The sequence below is a fragment of the Palaemon carinicauda genome, chromosome 1, assembly GCF_036898095.1.
Source record: "Palaemon carinicauda isolate YSFRI2023 chromosome 1, ASM3689809v2, whole genome shotgun sequence".
In the NCBI taxonomy this organism is placed as follows: domain Eukaryota; kingdom Metazoa; phylum Arthropoda; class Malacostraca; order Decapoda; family Palaemonidae; genus Palaemon; species Palaemon carinicauda.
Window position 1 is genome coordinate 261,601,740 of NC_090725.1, and position 16,602 is coordinate 261,618,341.

The window sequence follows — 16,602 nt, forward strand, 5'->3', positions numbered from 1 at the left end:
TGCACCCAACATTTAGACCATGAATATAAAGATCAAGACCTTTAATACATCCAATAATGCACAAATAGGTAATTTTGAAATATGAATTTGCTCCACAACACACCTTTCATAAACTGTGGCTAAGAAACAATAAAATATGTTTGTATGGAAAAACAGTATCCAGCCAAGAGCAACTTCTTTAACCATGTTTAAGCCTGTAAAACACTGATACTAACAACTACTTGCAATATATAATATTGCATTCCTTTGGCACTAATGTATGTATTTTTTATTTTTATGACCCTTATGATAATGTGCAAAAGTAAAAAAAATTAATTTTTGCTACCAGCTGGCTCACTGTGCATCAGCAAGAAAATTTCATGTTCTTCGTCGTGTGAAAAGTATGAGTGATAGAGGATTCTGTTGTCATCCTGTATGTGATGAAAACTCATTACCAATCGGTCTTTAACACGTTTGGAACCTTCTTGATTGTACCCCTCCTTGTAAGTTGACATTAAGAGGCCGGGTGTCATGTCAGTGCTCTGCAGTGCTGCTTGAGGAGGACTCAACACTTCATTCACGAGTGTTGCAGCCTTCTCATTAGCCCAGCAGGAAAAGAATGAAGTGTCTAGACTCTTTCCCTTAGGCTTGTTGAGGCTACCTGGTTGCAGATATGAATTTGGTCAGTGCGTACTTCTTTCATTTCGAGGAAGGACTTGCAAGCATAACCCTGTTAGTAACGTTCCGGTTTACTTATCGCCATACTTGGAGCTTAATGTTGTATCTGAAGGTTTGACGCCACTTTTGCCTCTGTACCCTATTGATGTTGTCTACAGACCTTTGAACCTCTTGGTCTCAGAGGTGGTTGCTTAATAGTTGTGTAACACTGCCAGCTCCTTCATGTGACTTGGTGTGCATCTCGTGTAGGTAACGCTTTGGCATAAGTCTCAAGGAAAAGTAGAACGACTAACTCTTCTACATATTTTTTGTTAATCACCCGAGGGAATGCAGCAACCGCAACCATTATATGCTGGTCAGAATGTTATGCTGTTAAGTTACATGACAGAACACCTCTCTACAGATTATGTCTTCCCAAGAAGCAACTCCTCTATCCTCCTGGCAATGGGGAGGATGAGTCAGTATCTTACCAAACTTTTCTATTGGTGTTCCTATTTTGACATTGCTGATATCATCTCCCTGTTAGCAAGAGAGATTTCCCATTTCCTAGTATGGGCTTCCTCTTCAGCCAGTACTGGCCGAGGCCCTAACTGCTTCTATATCCCTGTGAATAGTATAAGAGGTGGTTGGAGTCACCTTCCTCAGTTTTATGTAGGCCTAGGAAGGATGACATGTCCAGGAAAGAAAAGAACCTTCCAGTTTGGTTGCATGGGCATCCTCCCATCAATGAGTGAGTCTCCATATTTTAGAGGATGAAAGGTTTTATATGCTTAAAAACAAATAAATTTAAAATTAATTTGTATTTCTTCCCACGTGAATACAAACTAATACTTAAGTGAAGCTGAAAAGGCCATTGAAACTTAATGAGGTAGTTATAACTACCGACATGGGTTGGGGAAGCCCCGTCCCCCTATCAGTCATCAAGCCTAGCATTTTTGACATTAGCTGCAAACAGTACAGAAGTACTCTATCAGCCTGTCATATTTTTGGCTGTTCTTTCTTATTTCCCATTTCAGAATAAATAAAAAAGTGCAAAGCTATGTGGTTGTGTCTGAGTGAAGGTAGTTAGAAGTGGGGCAGATTTATGTCTAAACCTGCCTTTGATCTTCATCATTATTGTGATTTTTTCAGGGGGACCGACTGTTTGCAGTCATCCATTCGTTATGAGTGTTAAGTTTGGGGCGCCTCTGCAATGGAATTCATATAGTGTATGGCTGTATGATGATGACTGGAACATAAAGAAGTTAACTTTCCTTGGGCATCTCTGGAGAAGGTTTTGGCCACCTCCAGGACTTTGCAGGGGGCATGACTGTTCACAGACATCCACTTGTTATGAGTAGAAGTTCGAGTAGTGTCTGCAGTGGAGTTTGCTTGTGGCTATATGTCAGTCTCCTGAACCTAAGCAAGTTGGCCTTCTTGGGCATCTGGAGAAGGTTTGGGCTGCTGCTGGGATTTCTGAGGCGGGGCCTGTGGTGACTATGCATACTACTGCTACACCTGTGGAGGCATTGGAGGACAATGTATGTGCTGGTGTGGGTTTCTGAAGGGGTTGGCCCCACCTGGGTACACCCTTGGTTCAGTTCGTAGTTTGTTACATGTCTACTCTGTGAGGAATGAACCATCTCCCAAGGGGATCGTCAAGACAACCTCCTTTGCGAGGGAGGAGTCGTCTCAGGTTTTCAACACTTTGAGGGTGCCAGACCAAGAGGAAGAGATCCCTGAGATTAGGTGTTCATTTGTCCATGTTCTTGCACTCATGTGTTCAAAGAAAATTGAGAGGCTATTATGGCTCCTGTGACAGCGGCACCTATGATTTTTGAACGGCATTTCTGTGAACCACAAGGATCAAGGACTTCACCAGGGTTACCATGGTCAGAATTTGATTGTCTAGCATTGGACAAAGTGAATGCTAAGATCTCCAAGGCTGAGAATTAGATGCGGTGTAGCCATTCGAGTTAGAGCCTATCTCCTACACACACTCAGCTTGTGGCGGGATGTAAACAAAAACAAACCCCCACACCCTTGATCACTCCGACAGAAAAATTGTCCCACAACACAAACTTAACCCCTTACTTTTACGTCAACTGGACTATTGCACAAAAGGAACAGTAAAACCAAAGAGCCTTAAAACTATATTGCTTACAAATTAAACGCAACCAAAAAAATCACACATCACTAAACGGACTTAACACTAAAGCAGACAAAAATAACACCAGTCTTTTATATGTATGGTATAATGGTGTGGTGGGTACACAGAACTCACCAATAATCAGAAAACTTTACCAACCCAACACTGACAGTCCATACACAGTACCGAAAAACACTTAAAGACTAAAATAAAGCCCTTAACACTAGACCAACAACCATATGCCATAAACCAGCAACAAATAATCACATCTAACACCAACATAAGCGAAAACACTTAAATATTGAATATATAAGTTTGTGTGTGGTCACCGTCTTCCACATACGGGTAACTCCTAGCCCACTGCCACAACTTCGTGGCGAAGAGTATTAGCTTACGGCCAATTTCACTGCGCAATTGCTTAACTTTATATTCTCAGAATATTATCTCCATGTCCAGGCCAAACCAGTGTCGTCGTCATCATCATCATCATCCGGAACTTATATTAGGCTTGGTTATCAACAGTTACAAGAGCGGTCTGTCCAAATCATTACATGATTAAACGTACGGGGTCGTCATCAATCTATCTATAAATGTACGGCAGGCAACCAACAGGCCACGGACAAACAAAACCACCAAAGGAGTCCAAAGGAGGAATTATGGCCTGCAATAAAAAAGAAAAACTCCTAGCTAACTAAACTATCGCACTGTAATCAAAGAAAAACTATAAACTTTCTATCATTCATGATCGCGCCTAACAAATTTAAATGAAAACAGTGTAGTTACGCTAATACAAAAAATCTCTTCCAAGCCAGCTGGTCAATGAACAAAAACAGTATTCCAGCATTCAGGACACAACCGACTCCTGCTACAGTCAAATAGAAAATGCTTTTGCCCAAGACATTCATCACCGCCCTAACCTAGCTACAAAATGTAAGCAAACAACCTCAATTATACCAAGTCTTTCCCACTACAGACAATCATTACACTAACTACCCTTGTTCGGCGGCGCGCACCGTGGACACACATACACGCATACCCGCACACACACACACACACACACACACACACACACACACACACACACACACACACACACACACACACACACACACTCTCTCTCTCTCTCTCTCTCTCTCTCTCTCTCTCTCTCTCTCTCTCTCTCTCTCTCTCTCTCTCTCTCAATTTGGCAAAACTAAAGCAAATAAAATAAAATTAATCCTCCACAAGCTGAGGAGATTTATGTATCTAAAGGTGCAAGTTTGTCTCTTTTTCTCGTTGATTCCACGTCTTCTGCTCTAACAGCAGGAGTTCTTGTGGAGAGACTTAGGAGAAAACTCAGTATTTTTAGTTCATTGAGTTTTCTGCCATTGAAGTCTCTTCAGTAGTCAGTCTCCAGGCATCAAATCTTGTGACATTGGAAAAGTACAGGTAGCTGGTTTGGTGGTCTATTTGCGTGCAATGCTATGGCTCATCAAGCCACTCTTGGACTCAACCTTTCCACATGTTGGACATATCAAATTAGGATATAGGCCCATGGGGACCTCTTATCTGGTGTGTCGCTGCTGTTTGTTTAAGGAGGAATGTATGACTACCCTACTCTAGGCCAGTGACCCCATTGTTAATACTCATTTTCAAGACCATACAGTCATTAGCAAGGGATTCCTGGTTACCTGGTGAAATTTTTTATTTCTTTAAGGTTGTCTTGACTTGGTCTTTATATCTCTTCTTATGGCCACTAAATCTTCAGTTGCTGTTTGTTTATAAAGGTAAGTAATTGTTATGTGTATTACTTATTGTTTACTAGTACTGTATTAGTGTAGGGATACTACTATATAGGGTACAGTAATTTATGAATGGGAAGGGAATGTTTTCCATTTTTTAAAAGTATATTATACATATACAGTATGTTTGGTTGTTTGTATGTATGTATATACATACTATACAGTGTTCTGTATGAGTATATAAATCCGACTTGCTACAAAAATTGCCTTACGACATATCGAAAGAATAAATCTCATTCATAACTCGAGAACACCCTGTAGGAGTAGAGGGATGCTTGGAATTTCATCCGGTAACCTGGCAGAAAACAGGACTGAGCCTTAGATATCAAGTATCCTTCAATACAGTTTCTTACTGTACTAGCTTTTTTGGACCACCGGCCTGCCTCTTAACTGATAGCGTTTGTTATTATCTACCAATTTCAGTAAAAGCCCTAGCATTGTTAAGGAGGTGAAATGGATGGAGGAGGAGACTTCTCTTAAAAACACTGTAAATGAATTTTTGGGCTTCTACAGCTGACTCTTTCTGGTGGAGAAGTCAACTGAAGGATGGAGACCAGTCATCAATCTCTCACCCCAGAAACATTTTGTACTGCAATCAGGTTCAGTATGGAATGATATAAACATTACTGAGTTCCATCAGAGGAGGAGACTTTATGCTTTCAGTAGATGTGAAGAATGCATAATTGTACTCATGCAGCATTCCTCTCGGAAGTACGGTATATCCGCTTCTTCCTCAGGCTGTCCAATTGTTACCTTAAGTGTTCATGCTGATGGCAGCTTGGATATGTCTTTTGATTGATTTTGATGATTGGTTGATCCTGGCCTCAGAAAGTCAATTGTGATTGTGATATACTTCTCTTGCCTTTTGTCATGATCTGGTGATTGGGATAAATTGAATCTTGCACCCAAACAGAGGTTAAACTATTGGGGCATACCGATATACATGGCAGCAGGGAGAATTTTCCGTCAGATGTTTGCATCAGTAAGCTCAGAGAGGGAGTGCGACCGTTCTGTCCTTATGGTACGTACTTACAGCTCAATGTTGGCAAGCCCTCTCAGACACCCTTGTGCATTGGAAAAGCTCGTTCCTCATGGTAGTCTCCATCCCAACCAGAAATCCCTTCAGTAGGAGAGGAAGTACATGTCAATCTTTCCTATTAACTGGAAGAAAGAGACTTTGCACCTCCAGAAATGCAACCGTCCTCAGAAGCGCCGAAGGTGTGGTGGGACTTTCATTTGAGTGACCTGGTCTTACCAGTGTGTGGTCCAAAAAAAAAGAAGTGCTTCTGCGTTAACTTTTGGCAATACAAGCATTCCAAGTGCTATTTAGAAATTACTCGGTAGTGCTGATGAGCAAGAACACTGCCGTAGTAGCTTACATCAACAAACAAGGGAGTGCAGTTTTCTTACCTCTTTGCCTGTGTGCACCAACTCTCGTTAACCATCTTGTTCCAGCTCGTGTTGAAATCATCTCGATATTTAAAGTACTCAGCTTTGTATTGCTAGGAAAAATAATAAATTATTTAAAAAATGCAATTAATTGTCATTAGTAATAATATTGATAATGATGATGATAATACAGTAATAGTAATGATAATATGAATTATAGTTATGATAATAATGATAATAGTTATAATACTGTATTATGAAGAGACCACAGAATACTTTCTTATGGGGGACTTTTGATGATAATAACAATGATAATACAGTAATAAAAATTAAAATAATGGTAACACAATAATAATAGTAATGAAAATTAGAATTATATTGCATACATACATACATATACCAAGGCACTTCCCCCAATTTTGGGGGGTAGCCGACATCAAACAAATGAAACAAAAAAGGGGACCTTTCCTCTCTACGTTCCTCCCAGCCTGACAAGGGACTCAACCGAGTTCGGCCGGTACTGTTAGGGTGCCACAGCCCACCCTCCCCCGTTATCCACAACAGATGAAGCTTCATAACGCTGAATCCCCTACTGCTGCTACCTCCGCGGTCATCTAAGGCACCGGAGGAAGCAGCAGGGCCAGCCGAAACTGCGTCACAATCGCTCGCCATTCATTCCTATTTCTAGCACGCTCTCTTGTCTCTCTCACATCTATCCTCCTATCACCCAGAGCTTTCTTCACTCCATCCATCCACCCAAACCTTGGCCTTCCTCTTGTACTTGTCCCATCAACTCTTGCATTCATCACCTTCTTTAGCAGACAGCCATTTTCCATTCTCTCAACATGGCCAAACCACCTCAACACATTCATATCCACTCTAGCTGCTAACTCATTTCTTACACCCGTTCTCACCCTCACCACTTCGTTCCTAACCCTATCTACTCGAGATACACCAGCCATACTCCTTAGACACTTCATACAACCTTCCACCTAGTCCATATAACCTCATCACATTCCACATTGCTTCCCTATCAACTCTATCATACACTTTCTCCAGATCCATAAACGCAACATACACCTCCTCACCTTTTGCTAAATATTTCTCACATATCTGACTAAGTGTAAAAATCTGATTCACACAACCCCTACCTCTTCGAAAACCACCCTGTACTTCTAAGATTGCATTCTCTCTTTTATCCTTAATCCTATTAATCAGTACTCTACCATACACTTTTCCAACTACACTCAACAAACTAATACCCCTTGAATTACAACACTCATGCACATCTCTCTTACCCTTATATAGTGGTACAATACATGCACAATTATATTGCACTGGTAAAAAAATTGAGCTTAGAACATTGTTATTCTACAGTATTCGGAAGTACAGCTGGGTGTATGAAGGTTATTTTCACTGATTGATAGCTCAGCAGTAAGCAAAAAGAAATGTTGATCAGTATGGAAGCAGCAATAACAAAGGAAGATACAACAGGCAATTAAATATTTTTTTCAGTATTAATCACAGCTTCTTTTCCAGAGACAACGATGACAAACACAGTCTCATTACAAAAACTGATGCGAAGAATGAATATCTTTTAAAGGATTCGGATCTTGAGAAACGAGAACCTCCTCTGAAGTTTATTGTTCGCAAGAATCCCCATAACTCCAGGTGGGGTGACATGAAATTATTCTTGAAATTGCAAGTAAGTCGAATGATTATTCTGTGTATTTTGCCTTTTAGGTATTATTAAGTATGATAAATATAAGTTTTGGGGTTTTTTTTCTGTATATTCATGTTTATATCAGTTGCTTATTAGTTCTTTCATTTCACTTGTTTCTGTACTCTTCTCCAGGCAATGTATAATTAGATTTGTGTGTAAGGTACATATTGTTTAACGTAAATCTTATTACCTTTCCCTGAGAAAATTACTAATTTGGAGATAATTCATATTTTTCTTAACCTTACAAATCTGAGTCCTCTACATGGGAGAGATAACAGCAAAGCTGGAATACATAGCAGTTAAAACTTTTTTTCTAACGGTCTGTAGACAAGTAGTCACTTTAATTGGTCACTTTAATTGAAGCTTTGACTTTCTAGGTGGTAGGTGATGGTGGGAAAATAGGAGTAAAGAACTCGCGTTTGTACAGTAAGGTTAGGAAAAATACGAATTATCTCCAAATTTGTCACATGTTCCAGTACAAATACTTCCCTTAATTTCTATAGGATGTTTTTTTTTTTAAGAGTTTTGGTAGCAGCTGAGTGGCATACCAATTTGCTTTTTTTCCTAATATTTAAACAAACCTGGTTTTCTAAGAAGAATTACTGGGCATAGGGTTCTCTGGTAACTGTGGTTAATGCAAGGTAATTAAGTTGTTCATTTAATCAATACAGTGAGCCCTCGCTACTTCGCTGTTCGACCATCGCGGATTCACCACTTCGCGGATTTTTTTCATAACGCATGTACATAATATACACATATATCGCGGATTTTCCGGAAATTTCGAAAATACCGTGATGTGACCGATGGTGCGAGATTGGAGAAAGTAAGGAAAATTGAATCATGATTGATTTTCAATATAAATGAAACTTTGAGGAGCAACAAAGATATCATTTGTTAGAGAGATAGAGAGAGAGAGGGGGGTTTAAATGTAATAAAAAAAAAATTTGATAGGTTATAACACATTGGTGCTTATGTAATATCAACTGTATACTGTAGACGGTTTGAATAAGTTAAGAAATGGTATAAACGATACTTTGTTAGTGTATTCGTACACTCTCAAGAGCGGCAGCTAGATGTCAGCTGATCTAATCACAGTCAAAAGTAAAACAAAAAAAAGTCAACAATACTCGATTTTTAAAACACACCCGAAATTTAAAAACAAAAGTACACGCTTTCTTAATGTGCAATTAACTATTTAAAGAGTAGCAATTTTCTAGAATAAAATGATGTTTCCCAAAAAATAGTGGTTTGCTGATGAAATCGGATGCCGTTGTTCATTTAATCAATACAGTGAGCCCTCGCTACTTCGCGGTTCGACCATCGCGGATTCACCACTTCGCGGATTTTTTTCATAACGCATGTACAGTATATACATATATCGCGGATTTTCCGGAAATTTCGAAAATACCGTGATGTGACCGATGGTGCGAGATTGGAGAAAGTAAGGAAAATTGAATCATGATTGATTTTCAATATAAATGAAACTTTGAGGAGCAACAAAGATATCATTTGTTAGAGAGATAGAGAGAGGTAAGGAATGGGAGGTAGTGAAAAGTAATGTAGCCCACAGAGAGAGAGAGAGGTGTAGAGAGAGAGAGAGAGAGAGAGAGAGAGAGAGAGAGAGAGAGAGAGAGAGAGAGAGAGAGAGAGAGAGGGGGGTTTAAATGTAATAAACAAAAAAATTTGATAGGTTATAACACATTGGTGCTTATGTAATATCAACTGTATACTGTAAACGGTTTGAATAAGTTAAGAAATGGTATAAACGATACTTTGTTAGTGTATTCGTACACTCTCAAGAGCGGCAGCTAGATGTCAGCTGATCTAATCACAGTCAAAAGTAAAACAAAAAAAGTCAACAATACTCGATTTTTAAAACACACCCGAAATTTAAAAACAAAAGTACACGCTTTCTTAATGTGCAATTAACTATTTAAAGAGTAGCAATTTTCTAGAATAAAATGATGTTTCCCAAAAAATAGTGGTTTGCTGATGAAATCGGATGCCGTATTTTTAGCTATGATTGAAATGGATGTAGAGTCGGCATAATTTTTTCGTTTCGTATTTAATTGACACAAAGAAAACTAATTTTAGTTTCTTCATCTAAATGTAAGTATTGTATAACACGAAGAGAGAGAGAGAGAGAGAGAGAGAGAGAGAGAGAGAGAGAGAGAGAGAGAGAGAGAGAGAGAGAGAGAGAGAGAGAGAATGAATCAGCTGTTGTAATCAAATGGCGTGTTTTTGTTTCGTGAGAATTTCATCGCCACGACTATAACAACAACATACTGTACTGAACTTTACAGTATTATACAGACTACTGTAATATGATAAAGTAAAATATTTGTAATAATCTATTTTATATGAAATGGGGCTATTTTTTTTTTTTTAAATTTACATTTACGTATGTAAAACAACTCTCTCTCTCTCTCTCTCTCTCTCTCTCTCTCTCTCTCTCTCTCTCTCTCTCTCTCTCTCTCTCTCTCTCTCTCTCTCTCTCTCGTAAATTGTTTTCCTGCTTTGCTACGTATGTATGATTTTATATAGATAAGGTAAATAATATTTGTACAGGTAATAACATATTTTATAAAAGCTTTTACTGTAATATCATTATTTATCACTTTCATCATGTTCGTTAAATGCCTTTGTTTGTTTACTGAGCGTACTTTATGACGCCGTCGTTTCAGGCAGCGTCATAAAGAAAAACATTTCATTTGGAAGTCCTAAGAAAAATTAAGTAAAACATTGGTAATAACAAAATCAACATACTGTACTGAATAATCAATATAATCGATGCAAAAACTAACCTATACACAGATGTGTAAATGCGTTTGTTTCTTCATTATGATCAGAGATAAACGTAAACAAAACATTGCTTGCCATTTTTTATCGTGCTTTTTGGCGTGTTTAGGAAACACATGATATAAAGTCTCCTTTAATATTTGTGCCTGTTTTAGTTTAGGGTACTGTAGTACATGCATTAAGTGTTCTGTACATTAAAGGGTAGTTTGTTAACAGTACTACGTACAAGGGAAGGTTTTAAAAGTCTGAATATACATGTTAAATAAATAGGTAAATATGGTGTCACTACTTCGCGGATTTTCACCTATCGCGGTCGGGTCTGGAACCTATCTACCGCGATAAACGAGGGTTCACTGTAACCTTAAATTTGGTTTAGGGTATGACATAAGTTTCCTGAGTGAGAAATTTCATGGTGTTGGTTTTTTATTGTTAGGTAGTAGGTTGGCTAGGGCACCAGCCACCCGTTGAGATACTACCGCTAGAGAGTTCTGGGGTCCTTTGACTGGTCAGCCAATGCTACATTGGATCCTTCTCTCTGGTTACGGTTTATTTTCCCTTTGCCTACACATACACCGAATAGTCTGGGCTATTCTTTACATATTCTCCTCTGTCCCTTACACCTGACAACACCGTGATTACCAAACAATTCTTCTTTTCGCAAGGGGTTAACTACTGCACTGTAATTGTTCAGTGGCCACCTTCCTCTTGGTAAAGGTAGAAGAGACTCTTTAGCTATGGTAAGCATCTTTTCTAGGGGAAGGGCACTCCAAAATCAAACCATTGTTATCTAGTCTTGGGTAGTGCCATAACCTCTGTACCATGGTCTTCCTCTGTCTTGGGTTAGAGTTCTCTTGCTTGAGGGTACACTCGGGCACACAATTCTATCTTATTTCTTTTCCACTTTTTTTGTTGAAAGATTTTATATTTTATATAGGAAATATTTATTTAAATGTTATTGTTCTAAAAATATTTTATTTTTCCTCGTTTCCTTTCTTCACTGGGCTATTTTCCCTGTTGGAGACCCCAGGCTTATAGCATCCTGCTTTTCCAACTAGGGTTGTAGCTTAGCAAGTAATAATAATGTATAGTTCTAACATTAAGCATTGAGGATGTATTTGAGGTAAATTCTTAGTCCTGAATTCCTTTACATCAATATTATATTGTAGCCTCTCATGAATATTTAGTATTATTTTTCTCTGTCTGGATGCTCAAGTTATTATGAAAAATTTTGTTTTGTAGTTGATGATGGTGAGCCTTAGGTAATTAGTGTAAATATTTAGTCTGGGGGTGTTAGACTTCCCACCTTTTTCCTTCACTACTCTATCTCCGTCAGATCATGGAATTCGGCCTTATGAACATTAGAGAAGGCTCTTATCTTTTTACTGCATTATTGCTTATCATTAACAATATAGCTATCATATGTGTTAACTATTTTAGATAAGCCGAAATCAATCGAGTTTGCTTTGGCATCAATATTGTCTTGCATATTACAGTACTAGATTATTTCATTGGGTAGGAAATATAATCTTTATAGTTTTGAACTCCTCATAACTCAAATAAGCACTGAAATTTGTGAAGGTGAAGTGGTACTATGTAAATAATTCAATTTGCTGTATTTATAATCATTACTTTTTCCTTCACTAACAAACCTAATGCTACTTACGTTAATATAGATTATCTTTTCGGCAAAGCTGAAACTAGCCATAAGACTTTTACCGAATTGGAACTACCCTACTGCTAGTTATTGGTAGGGGGTAGGAGGGGTAGCCAGATAACCAGCCACTCCTCTCTCTCACACACACACACCCTCTTAATGAGAGAATGCCTTGATGAAGTCATTGAGCTTCAGCACGGCATTTCATTCCCGTGCTGAATCTTGGTGACGGGAAAGAGGGCTCTCGAACTTCGGGAAATCGCTCCCCCAGTTCGAATCTAAATTTCTCTCTTTCATCTTTTTTTCTGCTTAATATTACTTTGACCTTCTCCTAATTTTATGAACTTTCTTTCATCTTGCTGTCCTATCTCTATGATTATTATCTTTCTTTCTTATATATATATATATATATGTAGATGTATGCATATATATATATTTATTTATTTTATTTGTTCATTTATTTATTTATCTTTTTTTTTCTATTTTATTTAAATGACGTGGATATTTCCACATTCGTTATTACTGCCTGCTTAGATGAATGGGAGAAGGGATCACGATTGGGAGGTATTCGCATTCAAAGCTATATATGAGAGTATTGGATGATCTCAGCCATCCCAAAGATGGTTTGGACCTTTTTGGCGGAACCACTCTCAAGGGTTGGGTCATCGGAATCCAGGGGGATCCAATCCTTGAGGTGGGACTCTTGGCTTTTGGCCGGAAGCCCATCATTACAGATATGGGGAGGATGATTCCATATTACCTTGGTCTCAGTCCTAACAGGCGGGTTTAGCTTACACCTGTGCCTCTATATCTGTTTTGATGCTATCCTTCGGGTAGGGTATGGAGTGGACCATCTGGGAAGTATACTCTCATTGTGCCGATAGTGGAGAATACAAATTTCCTTTCCAACGTATGATACTTTCTTATAATTTTCAAGCAGGTACCCCAACAAAACAACCACAAAAAACATGAAAATCCCACCCTTAAATATGGACCCTTCAAATGCTGACTCCCCATCCCCTGGATTTGCTGACTCCCCCCCGGCACTGTTGACGACTTCTGCTACTGTAATTAAGGAAAATTCTGTTGACGACCTTCGAACTAAAAAGGACCACTCTACTGATGTTAAAAAATCTAGCAATTTGGGTAACACAGGGAAACTACGATTCCTTCATGTTTCCCAAATCCCATTAGAGACAAATTATGATGATATATATAGAGCATTTGAGTGCTATGGATTGATAGAGGAAATAAGGATGAGACTCGGAGATGAAAAATGGGACTCTTGGATATCTTTTGAAAGTCATGATGAAGCGTTTAATGCCATAAGTAATATTAGTAGTATCAAAATTAACGAATTGAACATCATGGGAGCTCTTTGTGATAAGGTCCCAAAGGAATTGGATGTGTACAAACCTGCTGATTGGTTTGAAAAAGATAGAAATGTACCCATGCCTTCACAGAGAAAACCCAAACCACCAATGTGGCTCTTAGCTGAACCTAAAGGGATAATAGGAAATTATTTTAAGATATGTAAGTTTATCCAAAAAAAAGTAGGAACCATAGCACCTGGAGAGATATCTCGTTTTGGGAAGAATAGTTATCTCATCCATGCCAAATCTTCGACTCAATCTGCAATACTGTCTAACTTACAGACAGGCAGTGATGAAATTACATTGCAAATGAAACCTCATCTAAATTTTAGTTATGGAAGGGGAGTGGTCTTTAATAAGGACCTGTACGAATTTACAGAGGAGGAGATACTTTCTATGTGTCCATTAAATGTATGGAAAGTGCATAAGGTTCCTGGAACTTCAATGATTATACTTACTTTCCAGGATGCTGATGTACCTTTCCATATTTTTATTGAAAATGAAAGGATTAAAGTTCGGCCTTTCAAACAAAAGCCCCTGCAATGTTTTAATTGTTTTAAATTTGGACACCCATCCAAAGTTTGCAAAAATGGAAAAATGTGTGGTATTTGCTCCAAAACTTATCATGGAGAATGTACACTTGAGGCCAGGTGTTCAAATTGCAATTTGAATCATAAATCAACTGATAGGAGATGTGAACTGTATAAGTCGGAGGAAGCTGCCCTAAACAAATCAATTTTAGAACACATAAGTGTGGGACATGCAAAAAGACTGTTGAATAAATCAACCAGCTATGCAAAGGCCTTAAAATCAAAGGTAAATTTACCACAGGAGACAGCAACCCCACTTAGCACTGCCAGTAATCCTGAGAAAAGAAATACAACCTCTGATGATAAAGTACTGCATGACAAGGTAGTCATATTGCCTTCTGAGGCTCTGCCACAGCGTATTAAAAATGGGTCATTGCCCATTTCTGTACAGCCTTCGTCCCCCATTACCAACAATAGTACTAACCTCTCCCAGGCCATGTCCTTGCCTGATTTGATGGAGATGCCACCTGACACCAAGTTACCAGGTGCACCTGTATTGGGGAAGGTGCAAAAACCTGGTAGCTCAAGACCTACTAATCGGAAAAGAGAGAGACCTCCATCTCTCTCGCCCCCTTCCATAAGAAATATCAAAATTACGACGTCAAATAAATATGATGATTTGTGTGTTGATATTTCAGATCTGTAAGTCAATTTAAATAAATCGGAAATTCAAGTGGAGGTCCACCAACCTCCTCAACAATCAGATCAAAAAGACAAAAAGAAAATCATAAATGCTAAACCCAATCTATCAAGACCCTCTTTAATAAAACCACCTAAAAATAGTGTTAGATCAAAAACTGCTAATGGGAAGACTCCATCCAAGGGGTCTACCAAATTATAAACCATAGTTTTTTCCTCCATTTTGCAATGGAATTGTCAGGGTTTAAGGGCCAAATATGAAGAACTTAAGCTCCTTATTCATGAGCATTCCCCCATAATTATTTGTCTACAGGAGAGCAAACTTGATCATAATACCCCTTGTCCTCGCGAATATATTAGTTATAGGACACCATATGATCACCAAGTGGGGAGCCATGGCGGAAGTCTCATATACGTTCGTCGAGATGTTCCCCAAGTTTCTCTGTCTATTCGTACACCTCTGCAGGCAGTGGTTGTACAGATTGACATAGGGCGAAAATATACAATTTGTTCTCTGTACTTGCCTCCAAATGATAACATTTTGTATGATAACTTAGTGGAGGTGATTCAACAACTCCCTCAACCTTTTCTTTTACTTGGAGATTTGAATGGTAGACATCCTTTGTGGGGTGATGTTTTAGCAAACACGAGGGGAAATATCATATCATCAATTGTGGAAAATGAAGATGTGGGACTCCTTAATACAGGAGAGCCCACACACTTTCATGTCCAGACAGGTACCTTGTCATGTATTGACCTATCAATCGTAAGCTCTAATTGCCTTCTCGACTTCGATTGGAGAACATTAGATGATTGGCATACTAGTGATCATGCACCAATCATTATAAACACCAACAATGGTCCACCTTTACAGGGATCGCCACGATGGAATCTTGACAAGGCGGACTGGGATAAATTTCGTGAGCTAAGCGAAATTGAGGGGGATGCAGGACAAGTTGAAAATATCGATGATGCCATAGACTTACTGAATGGAACTCTCCATACAGCAGGAGTCAATTCAATTCCCAGAACAACAGGGTTATTCAAACGACGACCAGTCCCGTGGTGGTCCTCAGAACTAACTGCCCTCCACACAGCCACAAGAAGATCTCTAACACGATTGCGTAGACGCAGAACTGATGAGAATTTGATTATGTACAAGAAATGTAGAGCACAGTTCCGTCGTGCCATGAAAGAAGCAAGGTACCAGTCATGGATGTCTTTTGTTTCCTCCATTAACAGTAGAACACCACCATCTTCTGTGTGGAGGAAAGTAAAAAAGATAGCTGGCAAATTCACCCCCAACCCACCACCAGTGTTGAAGGTGAATGGCCAGTATGTAACTGAAGCAAATGATGTTAGCAATGCCCTGGCTAATCATTTTTCAAATGTATCCAGCAAGTGTGAAGGAGCCCCTGGTCACCAGTATAGGAGCACTGAAGAAAAGAAAATTTAAAATTTTGCAACAAGAAGGGAAGAGTCGTATAATTCTCCTTTCACTGAAAGAGAATTTGATTCCGCACTTGTTCATTGCAATGATACAGCCCCTGGACCCGATGGAATTCCATATGCAATGATTAAACATGTACATTTTAATACAAAGCTATTTATTTTAAGTATTATTAATAGAATATGGCATGATCATAGTTACCCAAGTGTTTGGGAACTAGCCATTATTTTAGCCTTTTTAAAACCCGGTAAAGACAAGTTTTTAGCAGCAAACTATCGTCCTATTGCATTGACATCTTGTTTATGTAAAATCATGGAGAAGATGGTCAATGCAAGGCTGATGTGGTACCTTGAAAAGAAAGGTATTTTATCACCGATTCAATGTGGATTCCGAAAAATGCACTCAACGACTGATGTGTT

At 38.8% G+C, this 16,602-nt stretch overlaps 1 protein-coding gene across 2 annotated transcripts in view; it reads left to right on the plus strand.

The window, feature by feature from the left end:
• The window catches only part of Xpac (DNA repair protein complementing XP-A cells homolog Xpac), a 117,039-nt gene that overhangs the window by 73,458 nt on the left and 26,979 nt on the right, over window positions 1-16,602 (plus strand). For both annotated transcript variants that reach the window (XM_068389639.1, XM_068389647.1), the window contains exon 5: window positions 7,495-7,660. In XM_068389639.1, coding sequence (XP_068245740.1) covers window positions 7,495-7,660 — 166 coding nt within the window. The remainder of the gene's footprint in view (window positions 1-7,494; window positions 7,661-16,602) is intronic.